Raw genomic sequence first — 27,104 nt, forward strand, 5'->3', positions numbered from 1 at the left:
AAGCTCATTCTATTTCTATTGTTATTAGACTTGTTCTCAGAAATAGTGGGGATAGGAGGTTGTGAAAATGTGAATGGAAAAAAATCTCTAACTGAAAGCAAAAATGACAGCTGAATAAAATATTGTTTGATTTACAGTCACTTTTGTATTGGATTTTTCTCAAGACAACATTATTCTTTAACTCACAAAGCATACCTTTATTTCCTAATACCAGTGCAACAATACAGCTGTCTGCAGTATTGAAGGACATCACCGTCACAAAATTGGGGATTGTTCTCACCCAGTCTCACTCTAAATTATTTCCTTAATAAAAGTGTAAACCCCAAAAATGTCTGTCAAAAAGCTGTTAAGTCAGAGGTAGGAAATAAACTTGCCACAGATTAAAGCAATAGAAAAACTGGCAGATTAAAGTACTTCCTCCATCAATATTTAACATAGATGTTCCTTAAAACAAATGACTGTTCTCCAGAAAATTGAGATAACTCAATAGCATTTAAGCTGTCTTTGGGGAGAAATCTAAAAGCAAAAAATGTGGAATTAATCCAGTGCCATAAAAATGTTCCTGGTTGAATGTTATGTAGAACTTGAAGTTCTACATAACATGACAACTGGCAGAGATCAAGGATAGTTGCCAGACAGAGATATCAAAATTATAAGATTCCATTTCTTGCCACTTGGTCTTTATCTGACTTACTCTACTAGCTGTAGGTTCTTAGAAATCTTAAGGGTGAAATAAATTGTTGTCAAACTTTTATCGTTATTGTTAACATCTTCCATTTTGGGAATATACGTCAGCATCATCGCAAAACAAATCATAGGTTGAAAAGTGTAGACTCATCCTCAGTTTCATCATTCAGCTACTAAGGATGCTCCATTGTTTTTTAATTTTGGTTAATAATTTCCTAAATCCATAGCTATGTTTTGTTGGTTGACATTTAATCACAGGAGAATGTACTTATAGAGATTCAATAGGCCAAAGATGACTGCCTTTGTATATCAGCCAGCTGCTATGCTAAGACACTTATACTGAAGTGAAAGGTCCTACCACCTCATTTTTTATCTGTCATTGGAGACACTTATATTACCAGTATCTGACTCCAAAAAAATTCAAGATAAGCAAGTATTTTGAGTGCCCTCTAAAAATACTGCAGTGTGCCACCAGAATGAAATGTCACCAAAACCCCAGGACAGGAGAAGGAACATCTTCCTGCCCCCTTTATTTTAAGCTGCAGAGCTTCCTTCCATATATTTGTGCAAGTTTGTCTTCTGACACTGACATGGAAGAACATAGATTTTGGCATCACGCTGGCCTAAATACAAGTAAAACAGGATGAAAAGATTCAGCTTAATAGGTTGTTATAATCAGAAAAAGAATATCTACAGTACATACAGTAGGCACTGTACTAAGACGCTTAACATGCAAAACACTCTCATATCATCTTCACAACTTTATGGGGTGCGGAGTTAGGTGTATGAAACTGAGAGATAAGGATTGGAATCCAGTGTTGTCTGGGTATACAGCCTACTCTACCCACTAATTATTCCCCTCGTATATTTTATCCCACACACCCCACCCAACAAAAAAAAAATTAAAAACATTATAGCATAGCCCATTGAAATATTAAATAACCTCAACACCAGGAATATATTTGATATGTAACTAGTACTTTTTGGCATAGCTTGGTATTTTTTTGTTGTTACATTTTCAAAAGAGAGAAACTCAAGCGCTAGTCACATTTTTAAAATAATTTTTGAGTCATCTTCAATTTGTTTTTATTGGTCTATGCAAATCAGAATGTTTAGAGATTTTGAAATGCATCTGTTTTCCAAACCTTCATGTTCTTTAATCTGAGACATTTACAAGTTCTTTATTGACCTTTGTGAATCTCAGAACAAAAAGAATCAGGAGGACTAAGCACAATTTAAACTTTAAAAGGTCTCTTAAGCACTAGAGGCCTCTTCTTCATATTGAATTTAGTTCATTTTGTTAATTTTGTTTCTCAATAACATAGTACATCAGACTTCTTGAGTATATTCCCTGTGATTTCTGTCAATGCTTCTTGGTTGATGCTGTCACTGTTTTCCACAAAATAACCTGACTCCTGTCACCAAAACTACCTGTGAAAGTGATACAACTGCACTGAATATTGACACATCCAGCAAAATGATAATTACACTAATACAGGATACCTTGCATAGGTGATACACTAAACTATGTAGTAAACTGTAATAAAAAAAAAAAACTCAGCTTTTTTTCTTAGTTCTTACTAAGATCTTGTCTTCTGTTTTCTTTTAAGCGAAAGTTCAGGAGAAATGTTCACCTTAACTTTGTCTTTATTGGCCCTTGAGCATATTAAACTTTGCTTCTCAGTTTTCCCATCTAAGAAGAAAAGACAATGATGCTTATCTTATCAAGTGGCTTTGAAAATTAACCATGATTATGATGTAAAATACTTACCACAGTGCCTGTTATATAAGTGTTTAATTAATGGTAGCTATTATAATATTTATTATTTTGGATATAAATCTATGTGAATTATGGATAAGCTAACTTTCATTTAGCTTTGTTCCTAACAATACGTTGTTAATGAGACCAAAGTCATGAGTTATCATCTCTTTGAATTAGTTATCCATGAATACCGACTCCTCTCTTTACCTAGATGGTTGTATTAAAAACATCTACAGTGATGGGGATGGAGATATCTAGGGGTGAAAAAACAAAGATGAATCACAGCAACCTAAAATATTAGTCATGTTAATAGTGCAGAGTAAGTAGTATCATCTTGACTTATGGCAGAATGTATTTAGGTAGTTGTTATATATTCTGTCCCCATCCATAAAAGAGGCCACGTCTCAACATCTGAAACAAAATGCATAATTTACTGCTTGCATACAAATAACTTGGAAGGTACAACCTCTCTGAGCTAAATAGGATTTGAGGAAGCAAGGAGTTCAGTGATTGGTGGATTTTCAGAAGTTAGAATATTTAAGAATAGTTGGCAAAACTTTCACTAGGAGAAGCGTGGTTACTTGAGTCAGACTGTTGCTGACTGGTTGACTTTCAAGTGCAGTTTCTAAAGCAAGTTGTTATTGATTAATTACAACAGGTTTAAAATCAGTTTTTTCCAGTGGTTATTTATTGCTGTAGCCAGACAGTTAGACCTTCACTCTTTGCACTGCAGATAAGAACTTTTTGTTCTCATTGCCACTAGAGTGCTATATCCCAAGCAATACACTCAGTGTATTACATTATCTTCTTTAATCTTCACAATATTCTCTTAAGCACTAATTATTATATCTGCATTTTCATCTGGTAAGCAGAAATCTTAGATACCTTGCATAAGATTGCATAACTAAAAAGTGATAAAGCAAGGAATAAAACTCAGGTTCATTTGACTCCAAAGACTATGTTATCTGTACTGTGTGTATAATTAGTTTTTAATTAACTCCTGGCATTTCTGTAATCCCCTTCATTTCTTTAATTTTGCCATTTCAAGAATGCTGTATAAATGGCGTCTGTATGTATGTAACGTTTTGGGATTGGCTTTCCCGGCATACTTCTCTGGAGACTTAGTCAGGTTGTGTATTCTATGTATGTGTCAATAGTTCTTTCCTTTTTATTGCCAAGTAGTATTCCATGGTATGGATATATCACAGTTTGTCTATCATTTACCCATGGAAGGATATCTGGGTTATTTTCATCTTTGGCTACTATGAAGAAAGTTGCTATAAACATCTGTGTGCACCTTTTTGTGTGAAACTGTCTTCATAAGTCTCTGGGATGAATGCCCAGGAATACAACTGCTGGATCATATGGTACTTGCATGTTCAGTTTGTAAAGAAACTACCAAACATTTTTCCAGAGTGGCTCTACCATTTGACATTGCCAGCAGCAATATGTGAGTAATTTAGTTTTTCCTCATCATCTCCTGCATTTGGTGTTGGCACTGTGTTTTGTCTTAGTCATTCTGTTAGATATGTAGTGATATATACACTTAATGAAAATTAACTCAGATTATGAGGTGAATTATGCAAATATTGTGGTTTTAATTTGAATTTCCGTAATGACAAATAATGTTGAACATCTTTTTATGTACTTATTTGCCTCCCTCTGAATATCCTGTTTGGTAAAATGTCTCTTCGTATCTTTTGTCCATGTTCTAAATGGATTGTTTAGCTTTTTACTGTTGAGCTTGAGAGTTCTTCATATATTCTAGGTACTATCCTTTATCAGATACATGATTTACAAATATTTTCTCCAACTCTGTAGCTTGACTTTTTTTCATTCTCTTAGCATTTAACATTTAAGTCTGTGATCTATTTTGGGTTAATTTTGATATAAGATATAAGACATAAGTCAAAGTTCATTTATTGTGCTTGTGGCTGTCAAACTGGGCCAGCATCATCTGTTGCAAAGATTCTTTCCTACATTAAATTGCTTTTGCATCTTTGTCTCAAATCATTTGGACATTTTTTTGTTGATCTATTTATCAGTTCTCTGCTCTATTTCATTAGTCTATGTGTCTATTCCTCTGCAAATACAGTAACACATGATCTTTCTTGATTACAACTCTAATAAACTTCAAAATAGATAGACTGATTCCTCTCACTCTATACTTCTTTTTCAAAGTTGTTTTAGCTATTCTAGATTCAATGCCTTTCTGAATTTTAGAATAATCATATGTATTTAGATATAATCTTGCTAGAATTTTGATAAGAATTAAACTGGTATATCAATTTGGAGAGAATCTTTAGTTTTTAAGTCTTTCATTCCATAAGTATAGTCTGTCTCTCCACTTATTTAAATCTCCTGGATATCTTCATCAGCATATAAGTGCAGTTTTAAGCTTCTAAGTTTTATACAAGCTTTGCTTAATTCATACCTAAGTATTGCATTTTTGAATGATTATATATGGTATTGCATTTTAAATTTTGGTGTCCATGTGTTCATTGCTAGCATACATAAATACACTTGATTGGTGTATGTTTATCTTGTATCCCATGACCTTGCTAAACTCACTCATTAGTTTTAGATTTTTTGGTTGTTGATTCTTTTGAGTTTTCTATCTGGACAATGTCATCTGTAAATAAGATCAGCTTCTTTCTTTCTTTTCAATCTTCATGTGTTTTACTTCCTTTTCTTCCATTATTTCACCAACTACAACTTTCAGCACTATGCTGAATAAGAGTAGTGACAGTGTACATTTATGTCTGCTCCCGATCTTAGTGGTAAAGCATTTGGTTTTTTGCCATTAAGTATATTAGCTATACATTTTGGTAGATGCTCTTTATTGAGTAGAGGAAGTTCCCCCTCTATTCCTGTTTCTCTGAACACTTTCATCATGAATGGATGTTGAATTTTGTCAAATACTTTTTCTGCTTCCATTGATATGATCATGATTTTTCTTCTGTAGCCCATTAATATGGTGCATTACACTGGTTGATTTTCAAATATTGAACAGGTTTTGTATCACTAGAATAAACATCTCTTGGTCATGGTATATAATTCTTTTTATATATTGCTAAATTTTCATTGCCAATATTTTATTAAGGATTTGTGCATCTATATTCAAGATGGAGATTGGTTTATAGTGGTTTTTTCTTCCCTACTTCCTTCCTTTGTTTCTTCCTTTATTTCTTTGTTTTGTTTTTGTTTTTGTTTTTGGTATCAGGGTCATGTTTGTTTCATAAAATAAAGAAGTGTTCTCTCTTCTGTTTTCTGAAATAGTTTATGTAGAATTGGTATGAATTTTTCTTTTTTCTTTTTTGAAACAGTCTCATTCTGTTGCCTAGGCTGGATTGCAGTGGTACAATCATAGCTCATTGTACCCTTGAACTCCTAGGCTCAGTGATCCTCCTACTTCCACCTCTCGAGTAGCTAAGATGGCAGGTCTGCACCACCACACTGGCTAATATTTTATTTAAAAATTTTAGAGATGGAGTCTTACTATTTTGTCCAAGCTGGAGAATTCTTAATTAAATATTTGGTAGAAATGTCCAGTGAAACCATCTGGGTCTGGATATTTTTTTCCTGGGAGTTTTAAATTACAGATTTTATTTCTTGATAGTTGTAGGGCTGTTCAAATTATCTATATTTTATATTGGGTGAGCTGTGGTAGTTTGTTTTTTTCAAGGAAGTAGTCCATTTTATTAGAGTTGTCAAATGTATGTATGTAGAGTTGTTTATAGTATTACCTTTTTTTTTATTATGTCTAAAGGGTCTTTGGTGATATCCTCTCTTCATTCCTAATTTTGGTTCATTTGTATCTTCCTTCTTTTCTTCTTTTCAGTCTTGCTAGAAGTGTGTTGATTTTATTGATTTTTTCAAAGAAACCACTCTTTGTTTCATTAATTTGTCCGTTGTTATTCATTTTCAATTTCATTGATTTTTACTCTTCTGTTTATTAATTTCATTCCTTTCATTTACTTTGGGTTTATTTTGCTTTTCTTTTTTCTAGGCTCTTGACATGGGAGCTTAGTGATTAACTTGATACATCTTTTTTTCTAATACATGCAATTTACTGCTATTAATTTTCTTCAGCACTGCTCTAGCTATTCCATGAATTTTGATATATTGTACTTTCACCTACTTAGAGTTTAAAATATTAATTTATTTCCCTTGAGATGTCCTCTTTGAACTGTGGATTATTTGGAAGTGTGTATTTAGTTTTCAACTGTTTGAAGATTTTTGTTTTTTATGTTACTAATTTTTAGTTTGATTCCATTAAGGTTCCAATGTGTTCCAATAAAGAACACATTCTATATTATTTCAGTTATTTTAAATTTGTTGAGTTTTGTTGTCTGTTTCGGGATATGATCTATCTTCATAAATATTCTATAGGAACTTGAAGAGAATCTGTATTCTATAAGTGATAATTGGATATGATTAGTTAATGGTATTGTTGAATTCTACATTTTTTATAATTTTCAGCCTAGTTTTTCCATCAGCTATTGAGAGAAGGGTGTTAAATTTGACTAACATTTAGATTTTTCTATTTCTCTTTCAGTTCTATCAATTTTGCTTAAAATATTTGCAGCTCTGTTGTTTAATGTGTACACATTTAGGATTGCTACGTTTTCTTGGTGAATTGAATCGTTTTTCATTATATAAAATCCCTCTCTGTCTCTCATAAAGGTTTGTTTGCACTGAAGTCTACTTTATCTGGTATTAATATAGCCATTTTCCTTTTCTTTCATTAATATTTGCATGATGTATCTTTTTAGATTCTTTTACTTTCTACCTGCCCAAATCATTATATTTGAAGTGATTTCTTATAATCTGCATATAGTTAAGTAATGTTCTTTAATCTGCTATGCCAAAATCTATCAATTGAATTCGTGTATTTAGATTTCTTACGTTTAAAGTAAGAATTGATACATTAAGATTTAAGTCTCAACTTAATCTTTTGTTTTCTGTTTGTGCTTGGTTTTTTTTAGCTTTTCTGTTTTCTTTTTATTCCTTCCTGCAGGCCAGCTGAACATTTTTCAGAATTCCATTTTTATTTATACTGTTTTTAGTGTTATATATTTAGTTTTGAGTATTTTATATTTATAACATTTTTAGTATGTCTCTTTCTATAGCTTCTTTTAGTGGGTGCTCCTGGTATTACATTATATATACATATTTTACAAGAATCTACTGATGTCATTGTTTACCAGTTCAAGTGAAGTATAGAAACCCATTATGTTCATCCTCCTCTGTGAATAATTGTCTTAAATATTTATATATTTATATATTAAAACAGAGAAAACACTATCTCTGTTATTCAGATTGAATAATTTATATTGTCCTGTCTACCAGTTCACTGTTTCTCTCCTCTGTTTTCTACAATCTGCTGTTAAACCTATTCACTGACTGAGTTTTTGATTTGTTATTTATTTTCAGCTCTAAAATCTCCATTTGTTTCTTCTTTATATCTTCTGTTTCTTTGCTGAGACTCTTTTTAATTTTTATATATATTTTTACTGACATGGTCTTACTCTGTCTCCCAGGCTAGAGTGCAGTGATGTGATCAGAGCTCATTGCAGCCTGGACCTTCTGAGCTCAGGTGATCCTCCCACCTCAGCCTCCCGAGTAGCTGGCACACATCACCACACCTGGCTAATTTTTTGTATTTCTTAAAAGACAGGGTTTCGCCATGTTGTCCAGGCTGATCTTGAACTCCTGACCTCAACTGATACACCTGCCTCAGCTTCCCAAAGTGCTGGGGTTATAGGGTTGAGCTACAATGCCCGAGATCTTTGCTGAGACTTTATATTTCTTTGCTGAAGGTTTCTAGTTTTCCTTTGGTTTCAAGTGTGTGTGTGTAATTGATCATGGAAGCATTTTTAAGTGGCTGTCTTAAAAATAAGATAATTCTAACATCTTTGTCCTCTCAGTATGAGCGTCTATCGATTGTCTTTTTTTATTTGGTTTGAGATCTTCCTGATTCTTGGTATGATGAGTGATTTTTTAATTAAAACCTGGGCACTTTTATATTATGTTATAAAACTCTGTATCTTACTTAAAGCTTCTGTTTTAGCTGCCTTTCTCTGATACCACTCCAGTTGGGGAAGGGTGTGGTGCTGCCTTGTTATGGCCAGGTGAAGGTAGAAGTCCAATTTTCCAAATCAGCTTCCAGTGACAGTTGAGTCAAAGGCTCCTCATCATTGGTAAGTGAGGATGGAAGTTTCATCTCCTCACATGGTCTCCATTTAGTAGGGGTAGCATCATTACCACTGGATGATGGAGAAAGTCTTGACTCTCTACTAGGCCTTCTCTGACACTACCTCATTAGTAAGGTAAAGGGTGCTTCATTACTGCTGGGTGGGAGTGGAAGTCCAAGCTCCTTGTGTGGTCACCACTGACACCACTGAAGAAGAGGGGCTTATTACTAGTTGATGGGAATGAATGCTGTGCAGCTACCTGCCTTTTCTAACACCACTCTAGCAGAAGTGTTTGTGTGCCTTGTGACATCCTCACAAGGGTAGAAGTCTAGGTTCAACACTTGACTTTTGCTGGCATTGTTCGGGGTGGGGCTATAGTTTTTTTCTATGGTGTTCAGTGGAGGAGTTATTGTCTAAAAGCATTCTGTCTTGTTAGACTGCATCTTTCCTATTCATTGGTTAGAGAGAGTAGACTTTTGTTGGAGCATTGTTTATACCTATTGGCATTTTCAGATTGTCTGCTTCTTCAGCTCCAAGTCAGTGATATGTGACACAAAAATAAGCCCAGAGAACTTATCACCATGCTGTGACTTGTTCCCCAGGTCCCTAGCTAGTCTGCCTTCTCTTTATTATTTGTAGTCTTCTTACATTTATGTGTAATGTCCAAGGTTTTTTAGTTGTACTTAATGGAAGAAATAGGGCAAAGTACATCTACCCCATCTACCTGGAAGCAGATGTCCTACTGGCCTAATTTTTAACAACTAACCTGCATTTAAAAAAAAGTGGGGGTGCCATGGAAAACGTGATGTAAATAGAAAGTAATAGGCCTGGGTTTTGTTGTTATTATTGTTTTATAAAATTACTGATATTGACTTATTTATACGAGTGCTAATTCCTCGAAATCAGTAAGTAAAATATGCTTTGGAGATGATTCTGCTTCCAAACATTTTAAGAACTCTTTTGGATTTAATTTCAGAGAATGAATTGTGTTCTTTTGAACATTCTCAGTGGTGTAAATTGTAATCTTTTAAGGCAGTGTTTGATTTTTGGAAGCAAGCCCAGGTGGTTCAAGAGCCAAGATGGGTAATAAAACAAATGACCAAATTGGGTAACATAATACACTTCTTAGTCTAACACTCTTTTTTAAAAGAACAGCGTAAACCAAATCATTTTTACAGTGATAAAGCCATGTCTTTTATATTGTACAATACCTCCCAAATACTTGCAACTTTCACATAATAAGCCTGATTCACTGTGGGATGAATTTTGCATGAACAGTGCCATTTGCTATCAAATCAACAATTCTTTTCTGTGGTTTTTGACATAAATATTTTCTTGGGTCCTATAGATATTGGAGTTTTCCCTGTAAACTTTGACAGTTTTTAGGGGGTCAACTTCAAAACAACATATTCCATCACTATTCTCTCAAATACATGTTATTTTTTACAACCAACCTCCCCTTGAAAGTTCCAAACAAATGTCAAATCTTCTCTATTTCTTTTTACTATTCAAAATGTGTAGCACAAGCTTTACAGAAACCTTCATGTTCAAATTTCCCTTCAGTATGAGTCAGTGTTCTCACAGCTAACCCTCTGCATGGATAAGTCTAATCTCTTACATTTTCTACATTTTCATCAGTTCTTTGAACTTCATCATGAACATCCTTGTTACTTTTCTCAAGCCTTTGTGCCAGTAAAAAACAACTTCCTCTTTATAGTCCTTCTGAACCATTATTGTCCCTCTAGATGTCTTGTCATTTACGTTTGTTTAACTTTACAAAAAATTGTGTTAATTCTTTGCTTTCTACAGCTGTCATTCTCCAACGTCATTCATCACAGCCTATATCCCAAGAGAGACAAAAAAACTGCTGCTGCTACTGCTGCTGCTGCTGCTGCAAACAGAATGACTTTACAGCATGTTCCTTTCATGCCTATTGTTTGTTTTGCCAAGGCATCTAAGAGCATAAGCTTAATTACTTCATAGTAATAGATTACTAAATACAAAAGCATCATCCTATTTGCTTAACTAATAACGCTCAAAGTCACATGTGCAACATCTAAAACAGATGATAGACCTAATCCACTAAGTAGGAAATTGCCTTTTGGCAAATTAAAGAGCTGCTAAAGAAATTGAATAATATATGCTCTCTCTCAACAACTTGATCCTTTTGTTCCTTTTCATGGTTCCTTTTCAATTCATGGTTCAACTAATCGAGGTGGGTGTCAATTTGCGGGGAAAGGGTTGCAGTATAATGTAGTGTTTAAAAGGACGACCTTTGATACACAGACTTGGTTCAAATGATGGTGCTGTCAGGTTACCAGTTGTATTACTTGGGAAATTTACTTAACCTCTTCCACCCTTAGTTTTGTCCTCAGTAAAATTGGATAATAAAAATTACCTCTTAACACTATTGTAAAGTTTAAAGAGGTAATATGTATATGGTGTTTTAGCACATTTGCATTGAGTGTTTGGGTGGTAGCTATTATTTATTAAATGCCAGTTACTGTGTCGGTCATTAAAAACTGTAAGTAGAATATGATGCTTGCTCTCAAAGAGTTCAAAATCAGCATAATCTTGAGCTCACATCCTGTCCTATTAGAAGAAAAAATACACCCGAAAAGTAAGTCTGAAGGCTATTACACCGGGAGTTCAAGGCTGCAGTGAGCTATGATCACACCACTGTACTCCAGCCCGGGCGACAGAGTAAGCCTCTGTGTCTACAAATAAAAATTAAAACTAAATTCAAATAACAAAGGCTATTATAGTTCTCCAATATATAGCATTCACTTTTCACCCTTGAATAGACTAGTACTATAATACTCTAATCAACAAAGTAATCCATAAGCAGTTATTCATTTTCTCATGTAGATTATATTTCATGGAACCAAGCTATGTTCTGGATCCTTCTAAGTTTGTCTGGGTGGAAAAATACTTTGCTTATCTATATGATCACTTTCAATTAAACTGCCAGTTGTCACTTGCACTGGTTCAAGCACTGACTGAAGACCCATGAATATTCTGCCAGTAGAAGCAGATATAAACTTAAAAATCAGTTGATTTCTCAGTAGCCAGGCCAGTCACCCTCAGTCAGATAGTTCCACCCCCAGCTCCTCTGACTCCTGAAATCATTTTCTCTAGCTATGTAACTGGGCATGCCAGTGAGTTCATTCAGAATACAGCAGCGCAGGCCAAGCACTGTGGCTCAAGCCTTTAATCCCAGCACTTTGGGAGGCTGAGGCCGGTGGATCACTTAAGGTCAGGAGTTCGAGACCAGTCTGGCCAACATGGTAAAACCCTGTCTCTACTAAAAATGCAATTAGCTGGACATGGTGATGCAGGCCTGTAATCCCAGCTACTTGGGAGGCTGAGGCAGAAGAATCACTTGGACCTGGGAGACGGAGGATGCAGTGCGCCAAGATCGTGCCACTGCACTCCAGCCTGGGCAACAGAAAAAAGACTCCATTGCCAAGAAAAAAAAAAATACAGCAGATCAAAATGTGATACTGAGCTTATCATGGCTGCCCTCTCCTCCAAACAAAAACACAATGCAACTTACACCCCCTGGAAAAAAAAGAAAAGATATTCCATGGCAGCAAGCAAGAATTGAATTTGCAATAAGGAAAAACTTGACCACAAGGGTGTTCAGTTTTCTAGAATGACTGAAAAGGCTGCAATATCTTCTTTCATTAAGATTTCTGAGAAGGGAATAGATATAATGAAGAAATACAGATTTGCCCTTTATGAGGTTATCTTAGTTGTATTTATGAGGTTATAGATCTGTAATCACTGGATATGTGTTGGACAGATTTGGATTGATAATTGATTTCACATTGTGCTGGTATAGTCTGAAGCCCTTTTTTGCATCTTTTCCTCCAGTTTCTCATGTCTGAGATATCTTTACTGTTTTTGAATGTAAACAATTGTAAATGATACCAAGACAGTCAATTGGACATCTAAAATATAATCAAATGGTTGTTTACTTTGCCTTACATATTGCCAAATTATAATTTTGAATATTTTCTTTTGAAATTGTCTCGTTTGGAATCCAGTAGTATATTTTTCCTCTGCAAATGATTTTTCATTATCACTGTAGTGTTTTTTATGTTGCTTTTCTTTAAAAACTTTAAAATAATTAAATTTAATCTCTTCCATGAATACTTATTTAATAATTATCTTTTTATTACTCCAACCTAACTTTTTCACAGTAATCAAAAATCTTGATTAGTCAGGAAATTTCACAAGCTTTCTTAGCTAATGAATTCAAAGACGAAATTCACTTTTGAATTCATGTCACCTATCCTTAAAAGATCAATAGGAAAGAAAATGAATTTAGGAAATAAATCCCCATGTCTTTCAATAGTAGTGGGTGAAGTACTAAGCAGAGCACTAAAATATATGTTTAAAATTATTCATGATCAGCATTCATTTTCCATGTTAGACTCCCATGTTAAGCCATTCTCAGTTTAGAAACGCATATTCTGGCTTACCAGCTCACACACAAAACTGCTTGCTTGCTTGGTTAGTAGAAAAGACATCAGATAGAATGACGCAAGGAGCTGGTGCTAAAATGAAGGTGAGAAAACAGGAATCAACAAAGAAGTAGGGGTATGATCATATCATTTAAAGATGAGAGACCGCAGCAAGCATACCCTCTCTCCTCCACATTTAAGAATTTAGAAATTATCATTATCCGTTTAAATAAGGGGTACTGATTAATCCATCTGGAAGCTCATGACCAGATGATCTTCTGCAGGGAGAGCTCATTTTGAAGACGTTTCCATAGCGAGTGCCCCCACAGGAATTTATCACATGATTAATTTTTAATGTAACTTAGAGATTTCAAAGGCTGTATTTGAATGGTGATAATTGATAAATATTGGTTATACTCATCTGAACAAACTTAGTTGCTTCCGAATCAGAAAACTGTTTCCAGCATTTCCCCCCTGGTGTTACATATATTAACATCTCTCTGTCTCTCTCTGGTATATTTCAAGATGAAATACCAAATACAGCTTCCCTTTAAGTTGTGACTTAATTTTCTTCCTGAGATTTTTCAAACTGAATTTTGTTCCTGTAAAGTGAGGTTAAAATTATCTCTGGCAAGCCAGCAGATGACTATGAATGTATTTAATGTGACCTTGCTCCAATATTAACATTTTCACAAACCACAGTAGGCAGACCCTTACTGTTTCTTCATTATCCCTTCCGGCCATGACTGAGAGCCCAAATGGTGCCGCTTTACCAGAGAAGTATTCTGTACATGCTTTCTACCTTAATCACATCCTTTCAGCACCATGAATCTTTGCCTGACAGATTATCTTCTCCACAGGCAGGCAGCCATATCCAGACGTTGATGGGGTCCCAAAGCCTTCAGCATCGCAGCCGGGAGCAGCAGCCATATGAAGGAAATATAAACAAAGTGACCATCCAGCAATTTCAGTCACCATTGCCTATTCAGATCCCCTCTTCACAGGCCACCCGGGGACCTCAACCTGGACGGTGCTTAATTCAAACGAAAGGGCAAAGGAGTATGGATGGCTATCCAGAGCAGGTGAGAAGTGTTTCTTTATTACTGATAAATTTTCAGGAAAGAAAAGTCCAAACAATCCATGGTTTGCCTTCCCTCATTAATGTGGTCCAGGACACAATGCCCTCACCACGTTGAATGGGGTAGGGTCCTCTTTGTGGGGATTTTTATCCTTCTTTCCAGTGGTTAAGTACTACAACATATAGGGATTTATGGTTGGTAAAATACCCGTTTTACAAAAGGAAAAATTGATGGGGCGGAATAATTTTTCCAGTACTATCGTACACCCTGTCCTACCCACTCCTGACTCCAATTTAGCTCTACAGTACAGATTTTGAATGTTATAAAGGACTTCAATGGATTAGGTATATTTACCAAGTCCTCTGGTGAAACCTACGGTGTGAAAGTAAACTGTTTTATTTCCCCCATCTGTCGGAAGATATCTTTTAAAAGTCCTATCTTCGGATTGTTGAATGGTGCAGAGATAAAGCTTTGCTGTGAAGATGTGAAGATAACTATAAAGAACAGTAAGAAGGGAAATGTTTCTGACATGCTTCAAGTTACTGATAAATGCCATGTAGCGAAAACAATTGCATTCTTCAAACCTATCTAAAATTAGGGTTTGCTTTTCCATTGTAGAATCTGTTTTAGTTCCTTAGGACTGGAAAACTGAATGGGATTGCATCTATTGAGCTATATTAATCTTAGAAAGTAAAACATTTAGATCTAAATACACTATTAAAATTAATTTCTCTTATTTTATTATTCAGATAGATAGGCTACATTCCTACTGACTTTTCTAACTTTTAATATGGTCTATAAAAGCTTCATTTTATTATTACTTATCAAAGTTTTACGTATCTCCTCACCTGACTTTCTAAACATAACAAAATAACTTCATTCTCCAGATTTTACCTTTATATTGTTAAAAGCCTTTTATCATTTGGATTCCAGGGGCTTTAAACATCTCCTCTATTTCTTAATATCCTTCTTGAAGCCTAGATTACGTACTAATCATTCTCAGAATCATAGGTACTTTTTAAAGATAATTTTCTCCCTCTCCTGCCTTAATCTAGGTCAAGTGTTGAATTTAAGGTAGTATAAACCAGACAGGTGCCTTTAATCAGATAATGATATGGGGTTTTTAATTCTCCAGATACTCTTAAAAGTTAATACAATTTTAAATTATGCTTTACCAAAGGCATCTTAGGAGGTTAAAAAAAATTGTTCATAGATATTACTTGCCCACAAGTATCATAACTCAAGCCAGTTCTCTGATTTAGTTATTCTTATTAAAAGCTACATGGTTTTTTCCTCCCAGAATCAATGCATTTGAAAATCCACCGAGATTAATGCTATCTGTTCTCACCTACATTGAAAAGTAGGTTTAGTGTTAGCATGCAGTTATTCTGAACACCCCAAATTTAAAGGCTATTTTAATACTATTTCTGAAAAATATGTAAATTATATAAAGTTTGACTAGTAAGAGAATTACTAAGTTTTAAAGTTTACACATGTATTGAGTTTAGAACATTATGATTATTTCAGAAAAATGTATTTATAGTAGCTCTCAAATGTTTTCATTCCCAGCTTGATAACATCAAGTGCCTTTCAAACTGAGAGATAAAACTGAAACATTCAATTGAATGCTTAAACCTGTCTGAACTATAACTCAGAATTGTAGAACTGCCTATATGTTAAGGAAGGGACTTAAATATAACACCTTTTGGTGTCCCAGTTTTTTCTGCCTTGGTTTCAGGCTGAAATGGTTTTGAATGTATTGTACATTTCAAAATAGCTAGAAGTGAGGACTTGGAATGTTCTTGACATAGAGAAATGATAAGTCCTCCTGGTGATGGATATCCTAAACACCTTGACTTGATTACACATTCTGTGCATGTGACAAAATATCACATGCACCCCATGAATATATATACAAATATCATTATGTTTCAATAAAAAAGATTTTGGAGTGAAAGAAAGCCTAAAGGCATTTAAACAAACAGTTCTGGTCCCCAAACTATGCTACCTCTCATCCCGTTATAAATCTTGAGTCAGTTTCTTAAAGCTGTTTTCGCAGTTGGCCAGCTCATATTGGCACATTGCCATGTGCTCCTCTTCCCAATCACACCTTCAGTGACATCATATTAATAGGTTGAAGTTGTGGGAAAAATTATACCAGGAACATCAGCAAACTGCGAATTAGGGCACTCCCCCAACCCCAACCAGTTGTTTATTAAATATTTTCCAGCACACTACTGACTACTACCCTGATTTCTTTCATCTCTTTTTCTTTCTCTAACCTCTCCACTTCTTCATTTAGCTTAGTGTTCAAGAAAGAGATACTAGGACTAGGTCTCAGAATTTGGAGTTCTAGTTTCATGTTTACGTTTATTAACCACTTGTCCACTTGTCCTTGGCCAAGTTATTAACTCTTCCTGCGAGTCAGTTTCTCTCCTGATAAAATGAGAGCATTGCTACCCACTAACAACATTCAAAAAGAATTTGTGAGAGTCAAATAATAAACTTCTACACACACACACACACACACACACACACACACTCTGTAAGCTTGGCACTGAGGGTATAGAAACAAAAAACAGAAGAAATAGAATATTTTAAGAATTCAAATATTTGAAGAAACTTAATGATTATCAGTCCCAACCTCCTTCATCTAAAGATAGAAAGACAAACCAAAAAACATTAAAAGAGGCTGAAAGATTATATATTTCACTCTCATAATGAAACTATTTCATGTGTTTTTTACTTTCCTAAGTTATATTTCTTTTGAAAATTCAGACCTTTTTAGTAAGTATATGTGGCTGTGTGTTTTAAAAGAAGACTTTTATTCCAAATTTAACAAGGAAAAAAATGGAGAAAAACATTTAAAACATGTAAAGACTTTATGGAGCTTCACATGAAAATTATAGAGTAGTGATTTACATGTAAAGAGCAGTGATGTAACATAAAATTTCTGATGTACATTTGGGGTATATAAATCAAAACATTCTATTTTAATAAGACATTTCTAGTGGTGCTATAAAAGAGCCATAAAGAGAAAAGCAAAGTTCAATTTAAATTATCTAACAACAATGGTAAATTTGGTCAGGTACAATATGGAAAAACCTAAATTATTCAACATTTTTAAGAGCAAGAAGACACAATAAATGTGGTGCAAAGAAAGTCTACTCAGTATAATAAAACACAATAATTTCTGTTAAAGTAAACCTTGGAAACTTTAGTTAAACAGTAGTCACTTACTGAAATGCTACAGGTAAAACAAAATCTGATTACAGTGAATACACATTTTTTGATTCAGGGAAAGGAAATCTGAATGAAAATAGCAAAGAAAGGGACAGCAGTTACCATATATTAAGCACCTGCTATGTGTTTTACACTCTTATTTCTCACACACAGGTATGGCAGCAGTGGCTTGTGACCTGTAGAGTTGCATAAGGTCCTGCACTTAAAAGGGCCCCACGTTTGGATTAGTGCCCTGCTGTCACCATCTTGTAATTCTTAATAATTTTTGATCAAGGAGCCCACGTTTTCATTTTGCATCAGGTCCAACTAATTATATAACTGGGCCTGCTTACATATACTATTTTATTTAATCCTCATAATAATCTTATTTTCTTTTTACAAGTGAAGAAACCAAGGCAGAGAGAAAATAATTTATGGAAAGTGTAATTGGCCAAGCTGGAATTTTAAGTCAGGTTTTTTCTGACCCGAATCTGAGTCCTGTGTCCTAATCTTACTGTAAAATTCACCACATGATCTCAGTGCCCTCTCTGTCAGATGATATTAATTAAAGCTGCCTGAACTATAACTCAGAATTAGAGAACTGCCTTATGGAGTGTTCAAGTGAACTCATGAATAATTCCAATTGCTTAGAAAAGAAAAAGCTACTAAACAAATGGAAATTTTATTATTAATGAAAACATACTTCTATATCCCTTAATGTCACCCAAAGAACTAGTGTATTTTTAACCTGATTAAAATAAGTTCCATATGGAAATGAACATATATAATCAATGCCAAAACTGACGACATTGAAAGAATTAGAATGAGTGTCATTTGTTATGTAAGCGGAGTATTGAACTTTGTTTAGCCATAAAGAAGCATTTAGTACGCTTTGAGGCTCCCCTTCAGTGATAAAACCATCTAAACTTTCAAACCAGCCATCACAATAAAACGGACAAAATATTCAAGAACTCTAGAAACCTAAACTTCTAGTTTAATGCACTTATTTTCATGTTTATTTTTCAGAAATAACAAGTATCAAGTCTGTTCTCAACTCTAGGTTTAAATTAAATATATGGAAGTTATGTTTCAACTATAAAATGTTACCCAGATTCAATGTGTTAATTTCTGTAAACTATAAATCTGACTTCAAATAATATCTGCAGCAAAAACCATATGCATGTCACCTGAAGTTCATTATCAAGGGATTTTACTTGAAAAGGAGATTTTAATGCATAAACCATTTAGATTACTTACAAACATAATAGAAGGTAAGAGTCAGAGTTGTATTAAGTAGTGAACTGAATAAAACAGCCAGAAAGTGAAGGTTTGACTTCTATTCCACATGGAAAATTCTTCATCAGAATATTCATCCTATTAGATCTTTCCTTTATGTCCCAGCAGAACTGAAGAAGCTTAAAGATCCCATCCACCTTATCCTCCCCTTCACAATATGGTAATGCTTTATATGAGTTATTCTTTTTTTTTTCTTTTTTTTTCTTTTTTATTATTATACTTTAAGTTCTAGGGTACATGTGCATAACGTGCAGGTTTGTTACATATGTATACTTGTGCCATGTTGGTGTGCTGCACCCATCAACTTGTCAGCACCCATCAATTCGTCATTTATATCAGGTATAACTCCCAGTGCAATCCCTCCCCCATCCACCCTCCCCATGATAGGCCCTGGTGTGTGATGTTCCCCTTCCCGAGTCCAAGTGATCTCATTGTTCAGTTCCCACCTATGAGTGAGAACATGCGGTGTTTGGTTTTCTGTTCTTGTGTATATAAGTTATTCTTAACTACAGCTGCAGAATCTGTTGAGGGGCTTTAAAAAATCCTGATATCTTGCTCTCATCCCCAAATACACTGATTTTAGTAGTCTGAATGTGACCTGGGCAGTGAGACTTTTGAAAATTCCCCAAGGTGATTCTATTGTGTAGCCAAAGTTGAGGAGCACTGCTTTAGATATTCTGTAGCTCAACAATTTATCAGCTGAATAATATATTACAATATCACTATTTAAAAGCATACATAAGTTGCTCATAAGCTGTTGGATATTTTTGAAAGAAACTAACATCAGCTTTGTTTTTCCCTTTTGCAAACGTGTAATACAAGACAGAGTATATTTAAATAAGTAGATAATATAGATGCCAAAGCGGAAATAAGAAGGACAAACATCAGCATGGTGCTTCAAACCTTTCAAAACCCTTTTATATATTCACTGATTTAATTGATAATGCTGTAATATAGGTAGAGTAGTTTCCATTTTATAGACTACAAAACTAAGACTAAGAGAAGTTAATGTCTTGCCTGTGGTCACACAATTTAGAAGCTGGGCTGGGATTAGAACCGAGTCCCATGAGTCTACCACATTACATGCTGCAGCCTGCTGCACTATAGCCAAGCACACAAGTCAAGAGTAAATTCACATTGGAAGAGTGAAACGATGGAAAAATACACCCTTCATTCCATGTCTGCCCTGGACAAGAGGACCTCCCTAACATATCAAAATGGCAGGAGCCCAACCAACCTAACACATCAGGATAGCAGGAGCTCCATGGCTGTCTCCTGCCAGTGCCTGCAAGTATACATGTGAACTAAAGTTTGTGCCTGAAAGAGAACTTGTAAGCTCACATTAGAATCAGCCTCAGAAAGTTATAAAAAATGATATGCATCCATCATATTTAAGGGAAAAAAGTTCCAAAATGTACTCACAAGGAGATGCTATAGTCTATCCTGGAAGAAATCATTTTAATACTTAATATTATGTGGAATACATAAAACACCTGAGAGACAGGATTTCAGACATTTCTTTAGATTAGATGCTGTGGTCAGCTGCCCAAAGAGCACTCAAGAGTTCCAGGTGAGGACTTCATTTATTGTGTGCAGATGAAGAAAACTACATTCTGCTGAGTGATGTAAGAAGAAACATTTGGAGAGATTTGTTTTATTTAAATTATAAATTTTTTAATTAAAAGGGAATAGTTCAATAAAGGTGTTGTAAAATATGTGTTAATGTGGTTTTAATCTATGTTATTTACTCAAATTATTTCAGGGACATCCTATACCTTATCCTGTGCCAGTTAAAGAATTGCTATTTGTGAATATTTCCCCCACAGAATTTTATTCTCCAGTCATCAAAATAATGCTTCAGCTCTGAATTCGTAATTCATAGTTTGAAACAGAGAATGTGTAACTCAACATCAGAAAGTCTGTCAATCGACTTTATAAATTGTGTGCAGTCACATGGTAGAATGCAGTAAACATTGCAGTGGGAATAAAAAGATTTATTTCAATGTTGCACTAAATACATATTATCTTATTGGTTTCCTTAAGTTCAAAATGAAGGAAATGAAATGACTAATCTTTAAAATTTATTTCCAGACTAAAAATGCATTTGAGTTTCTGTTTCCTAGATACATACAGAATCAGCTAATTTTTTCTGAAAGACCTAGAAAATGCTACATCAGGGGATTTTATTAGTCAATCTTGATACCAGTACATCTTCTTTTTTTTTTTTTTTTTTTTTTTTTTGAGACAGTGCCTCTGTCACCCAGGCTGGTGTGCAGTGAGGCAATCTCACCACAGCCTCCACCTCCTGGATTCAAGCAATTCTCCTGCCTCAGCCTCCCGAGTAGCTGGGATTATAGCATGCTCCACCACACCCAGCTAATTTTGGTATTTTTAGTAGAGATGGAGTTTCACCATGTTGGCCAGGCTGGTCTCGAACTCCTGGGCTCAAGTGATCCACCCATGCCAGCCTCCCAAAGTGCTGGGATTATCGGCGTGAGCCATCGCATGCAGCTAACCAGTACATCTTTTTGAAAGATTTAACTAGGAATTTCAGCTGGATTTGAATCTTTCATTCACAACAGAAAAAGATTTGAAAATAGAAGAATTTGTATTTCAAAAAATATTAATTATCCTTGAATATTAACATGTATACATTTTTATAATCACTGTTTCCTTTTTGAGCCTGTTTCATGGGCTTATTAGAAATTTTGGGGCCGGGCGCGGTGGCTCAAGCCTGTAATCCCAGCACTTTGGGAAGCCGAGACAGGCGGATCATGAGGTCAGGAGATCGAGACCATCCTGGCTAACACGGTGAAACCCCATCTCTACTAAAAATACAAAAAAAACTAGCCGGGCGAGGTGGCGGGCGCCTGTAGTCCCAGCTACTCAGGAGGCTGAGGCAGGAGAATGGCGTGAACCCGGGAGGCGGAGCTTGCCGTGAGCTGAGATCCGGCCACTGCACTCCAGTCCGGGCGACAGAGCGAGACTCCGCCTCAAAAAAAAAAAAAAAAAAAAAAGAAATTTTGGAAAATGCAGAGAAGTTTTATATGTATTTTGTTTGGCTAAGTAATGCACATAATGTAAGTCAAAATGAAAAGTTATAATAGCTTATTACTGCATAGCACTCTTTATCATAAAACTGCTGTTATATAATAACCCATAAAACAAGGAGCTAAAAGTAGCAGTAACTTTAATTTCAAGCTTAATTTACATACCATGAAGAATTCTTTCTGCTTCTGTCAAGTCTTACAGTCAAATCTCCATCCTCATCTCATTTGACGTCTCAGCCATGTGGTTTGACCTTTTTCTTGAAACATTTTCTTCACTTGGCTACTGTAATTCTATTGATTTTCCTCTTACTACACCAGCCATTATTTCCTGGTTTCTTTGTCGATTCCTCTTCTGTCCTTGACCTCTAAATGTTGGAGTGATCCAGTGCTTGGGACTTGACTCTTGTCTATCCATACTCTTCCCTGAATTCAGTTCTAGGCTGAGTGACTCCAAAATTTGTATCCCCAGCCTTGTTCTCTCTCCTTTACTCCAGATGTTTATATGCAATTAGCTACTTGTTGACATCTCATCCTGGATGTCTGATGAGTTTCTTAAACTTAGCATGGTTTTAAAAAACCACTTCCTGCTGCTAACTCTACCAAACCTACTTCCCTCCTAGACTTCCCCATTTCAGTTAATGGCCTATCACCCTTTTGATATGACCAAACATCCTTGATTCCCCTTCCTCACAGCCTACACTCAATCCACAGCAATTTTATCAAGATATGCCTTGAACCTACCACTTCTCACCACCCGCACAGCTACCATCTTAGTTGGCCGTAACCTCACTCCTGACTACTTCAAATGCCTCCATCTTGCTTTCTCTTCTTCCAGTTTACCTCCCTTTTGTCTATTATCCACTACTAAAGTGATCCTTTTTAAAAAACATAAATTATATTACACCATTCTTCCTCTTAAAACGCTCTAGTGGCTTTCAAAATTTCTGAATAAATTGAAAATACTTACTATGGCATAGTGTCCCTGCAGATCTGGCCCCACCTTCCTCTCCTTCTATTCTTCCCTTAGCTCTGTCATGATGACCTTGTTTTTTAACGGCTTTATTGATATAATTTATATACAATAAAGTTCACCTGCTTAAAGTGTATAATTTATCGTTATCATTACATTTGTGCAGTTGTGTAACTATCACTATAATCTAACTTTACAACATTTTCATCATTCAAAAAGAAACTTTGCATCCTTGAGCAGTCACTTTCCATACTCCCTCCAGCCCTAGACAACCACTCATCTACTTTCTGTCTCTATATATTTGCCTATTCTGTACAATTAATATGAATGGGATCATACATGTATTTTTGTGATTTGCTCCTTTCACTTAGCATAAGGAACTGAATGTAGCATGTATCAGTATTTCATTGTTTGTCATTGCTAAATGATACTCCATTGTATGGATATACCACATATTGCTTATGCATTTATCAGTTGATGGTTGATGAACATTTGGGTTGTTTCTACTTTTTGGCTATTAAGAATAATGCTGCTCTGAACATTAATGTACAAATTTGTGTGGAGATATATGTTTTTGTTTTTCTTGGGTAGAGACATAGAGGTGAAATTGCTGAGTCATATGGTAATTATATTTAGCATTTTGAGGAACTGCCAAATTCTTTTCTAAAAGTAGTTACAACATATTAATTCTGAACAGCAATGAATGTGGGTTCCACTTTTTCCACATCCTTACCAATACTTATTATTGTTTGTCTTTTGTATTATAGCCATCCTGTTCATTAGTATCTCATTGTCATTTTAATTTACATGTCTCTAATCACTAATGATATTGGGTATATTTTCATATACTTTTTGAATGTTTATATATCTTCTTTGGAGAAATGTCTTTAAAAAATATTTTGCCTATTTTTACATTTGGATGTCTTCTTATTATTGGATTGTAAAAGTTATCTATATATTCTGGATATACAACCTAATCAGATAAATCATTTGCAAATATTTTCTCTCATTCTGTGGGTTTTCTTTTCACTTTTTGATTGTCTTCTTTGAAGCACAAAAGGTTTTAGTTTTTATGAAGTCCAACATATCAATCTCTTATATCGTCTTTGGTTTCATATTTAAGAATCATTGCCTAATCTAAGGTGATGAACTTTACTCCTTTTGTATTTTCATCAAAGAGTTTTATAATCTAGGTCTTATGTTTCAGCCTCTGGTCTACTTTACGTAACTTTTATGTATGGTGTGAGATATGAGTACAGATTTATTCTTCTGCACGTGGGTATCTTGTCCCAGCACCATTTGTTGAAAGACTTTTCTTTTTCCCAGTGAATTACCTTCAACCCTTTGTCAAAATCATCTGACTATAAATGTTAGGATTTATTTCTGGGCTCTTATTCTATTAAATTGATCTATATGTTCATCCTTATGTCATCTTGTTGTTTCTTGACTTTGTAAAGACCAATCCATCTTCAGGGCATTTACAATTGCTATCCCCTTTGCTTGGGATAGTGTTTCATTTTTCTTATTGTTCATTGTTTGACCTTTGACATCATTCACATTTCTGCTCAAATGTGACATACTCAGAGAGGGCTTTTTTCCTACTCTATCGAAAATAGCTCTTTCCTGAGGCAAGAATAAGCTTAAAATAAATAAACAAGTAGAACAACTCCTGACTCCGTTTCACATCTCTACTACCTTTCCTGCTGTTTTCCACAGCTCATCCCACTATCTGAAATTACTTATTTGTTGTTTATGTTTGCTACCTATCTTCCTCATTAGAATGTAAGTTCTTTGAGGTCAAGGATGTTTTTATCTGCCTGGTCCTTAGTAGGGAATCAATAAATATTTGTGGAATAAAGTCATAAATCATTATTTCTGCAACAGTTTTTATTGTCAAAGCTACGACAGTTTTCCAGAGTAGTTTATTTCAAAGTCATTGACAATTGAGGCACTCTTTGAATAACTGACATTCTTTCTTTCTAAAACTCTTTATGTATTTTAACAAGGAGTCATCATATCCTTTTTATTGAGAAAGGCAGGGAGAATTTTAGCCTTTATTCTTTATTTATTTATTTACTTATTTATTTATTTATTTACTTATTTATTTTAGTGAGAGGGCTCACCCAGGCTGGAATGCAGTGGCACAATCATAGCTCACAGCAGCATCAAACTCCTGGTCTCAAGTGATCCTCCTGCCTCAGCCTCCTGAGTATCTAGGACTACAGGTGTGCACCACCATGCCAAGCTAATTTTTGTAACAATCCATTTTATCAAAAAAGCCCTTCCAAAATAAGACCCAGTATTGTAATTAGAGTAAGATTAACACAGACTGGAAGTATCAAGTAAAGTAGAATTACGGAAGCAGACTCTGAAAGACCATTGATTGCACTACTACTGCATGTGTTTTCAGCCAAAACATTCATTCTTTAAAACCAGTCTCTTAAAAGAAAACTGAGGCTGGCATGGTGGCTCACAACTATAATCCAAGCACTTTGGAAGGCTGAGGTGGGAGAATTACTTGAGCACAGGAGTTCAAGACCTCATCTCTACAAAGAAAATTTTAAAATTAGCCGAGCATGGTGACACGTGACTGTAGTCCCAGCTGCTCCAAAGATTGAGATGTGAGGATCACTTGAACGTGGGAGGCAGAGGCTGCAGTGAGCCAAAATTATGCCACTGCATTCCAACCTGAGAAACAGCAAGACCCTATCTCAAAAAAATAAAAAATAAATAAAAAGAAAATTAAAATACTGGTTCTCATTGAATAAGCTATTTATTAGCTTCCTAGACCTAATCTTTTACTAGAACACTGCATTTCCTCTTTGCTGATCCTCTTTAGTTTCAGACTGTTTCTTGGATGTAAGGTATTCTGCCCTCTTACATTTTATGGCTTCTTTGGGCCTTAGCAGGCAGGTGCAACTACTTATATGTGAGAGGAATACTCTCTCTGACATGCTTTATGAGACCCACTAGTCACAATACAACGTATTAGCCATATCTTAGCATGCCCAAGAGCAGTCTAGCTTCAGATCAGAATTTATGTTTGTCACATTTATAAAACTCCACTGTCATCTTTATTATTTCTATTAATAAAAAGTATATTAAGGCAGTTCTTCATACAGTTGGCACATGTAAAATTTGTCTCTCTTAGATTTTTAGTGCCTTCAAGATTTACAATAATATAAAATAGATATAGTCACTACCTTGAAAGAGAACAACTGGAAACTACTCTCAGCAATTTACTTTGTAAATTAAACCTGTTATATTTGTTTCCTTTGAGTTTTATAGTGGCCTGGAGAAAGCCAGAAGTGCGTATACCTTCTACATATTATGTTGTGGCAATATGAAATATTCACACTAGAAAGATACAACCTCAATTTTAAATAATGTAATTGGAAATGCATAAAAACGTGGAAAAACACAAAAGAAAAATGATTTCATCATATTGGTTGCTTTCTTCTCATTTTCTAATTAATAAATAATAACAAAGAGATCAACTAGCATACTGAATAAAGCTAAAATATTTCTTTCAGCTACATCAGGCTATTGTAAGTTTATATTCATAAACTATTCATAAACTATGATCAACATAAAAATACAAAGTATTATAAACTGTAAATTCTAGTACCTATGATAACTAGTTTTAACAAATCTAGCTGAATTGAAGGAAAAGTTATAATTAAACATCTTTAAAATAAGGGACAGTATTTATAGTTTTACTCATAATTTAGAAACTATTCATTAATGACTACATAAAGATCACATTAGTGCATAGGTTTTCATCCAAGTTTTTCATCTTGTATTGCAAGTGAACTATCTAATAGTTAAACATTATATTTACTATTATGAAATATGACAATGAATTAAGTATAGGATTATTAAACAGACAAACCTAATTGATCCAGCTTCCAGTGACAGTATGTGCTAATTAAGTCAGAAACAGGACTCAGTTTGCCTTGAACTAAGAGGTAGGGATTGAAGGTAGCTTCACAATCAAAATGTAAAGAGTGTTCTGGACATTTACATTTGCCATAAGCAAATTAATAGGCTAAGCAAGAATGCTGGGGGTAAAAATGTGCTACTTAAGAAGCAAATGTTTACAATCACGTTTAAGAACTTTTCCAGTATGTAGTTACGTAAATACAAAATATATGCCAAAGTATGTCATCTTATTTTTTTTCTTAACTCTTTATTAATCTTTTGCCTGCTAACCTTTGGTAACACTTGGTTCACCTAATACTTACTCTGTACTTAAAAGTTGCAAAAGAGCTGGGCACAGTGGCTCACACCTGTGATCCCAGTGCTTTGGGAGGCCAAGGTGGGAGAATCACTTGAGGACAGGAGTTCGAGACTAGCCTGGGCAACACAGCAA

The 27,104-nt window shown here is 34.8% G+C and overlaps 1 protein-coding gene across 1 annotated transcript in view; it reads left to right on the forward strand.

The window, feature by feature from the left end:
- LRRC7 (leucine rich repeat containing 7) overlaps nucleotides 1-27,104 on the forward strand; it is a 586,898-nt gene that overhangs the window by 505,456 nt on the left and 54,338 nt on the right. The window contains exon 23 of the mRNA XM_033228849.1: nucleotides 13,976-14,197. Within this exon, the coding sequence (XP_033084740.1) occupies nucleotides 13,976-14,197 (222 nt within the window). The remainder of the gene's footprint in view (nucleotides 1-13,975; nucleotides 14,198-27,104) is intronic.

Source organism: Trachypithecus francoisi, unplaced genomic scaffold (assembly GCF_009764315.1).
Source record: "Trachypithecus francoisi isolate TF-2019V2 unplaced genomic scaffold, Tfra_2.0 Lachesis_group12, whole genome shotgun sequence".
Taxonomy (NCBI): domain Eukaryota; kingdom Metazoa; phylum Chordata; class Mammalia; order Primates; family Cercopithecidae; genus Trachypithecus; species Trachypithecus francoisi.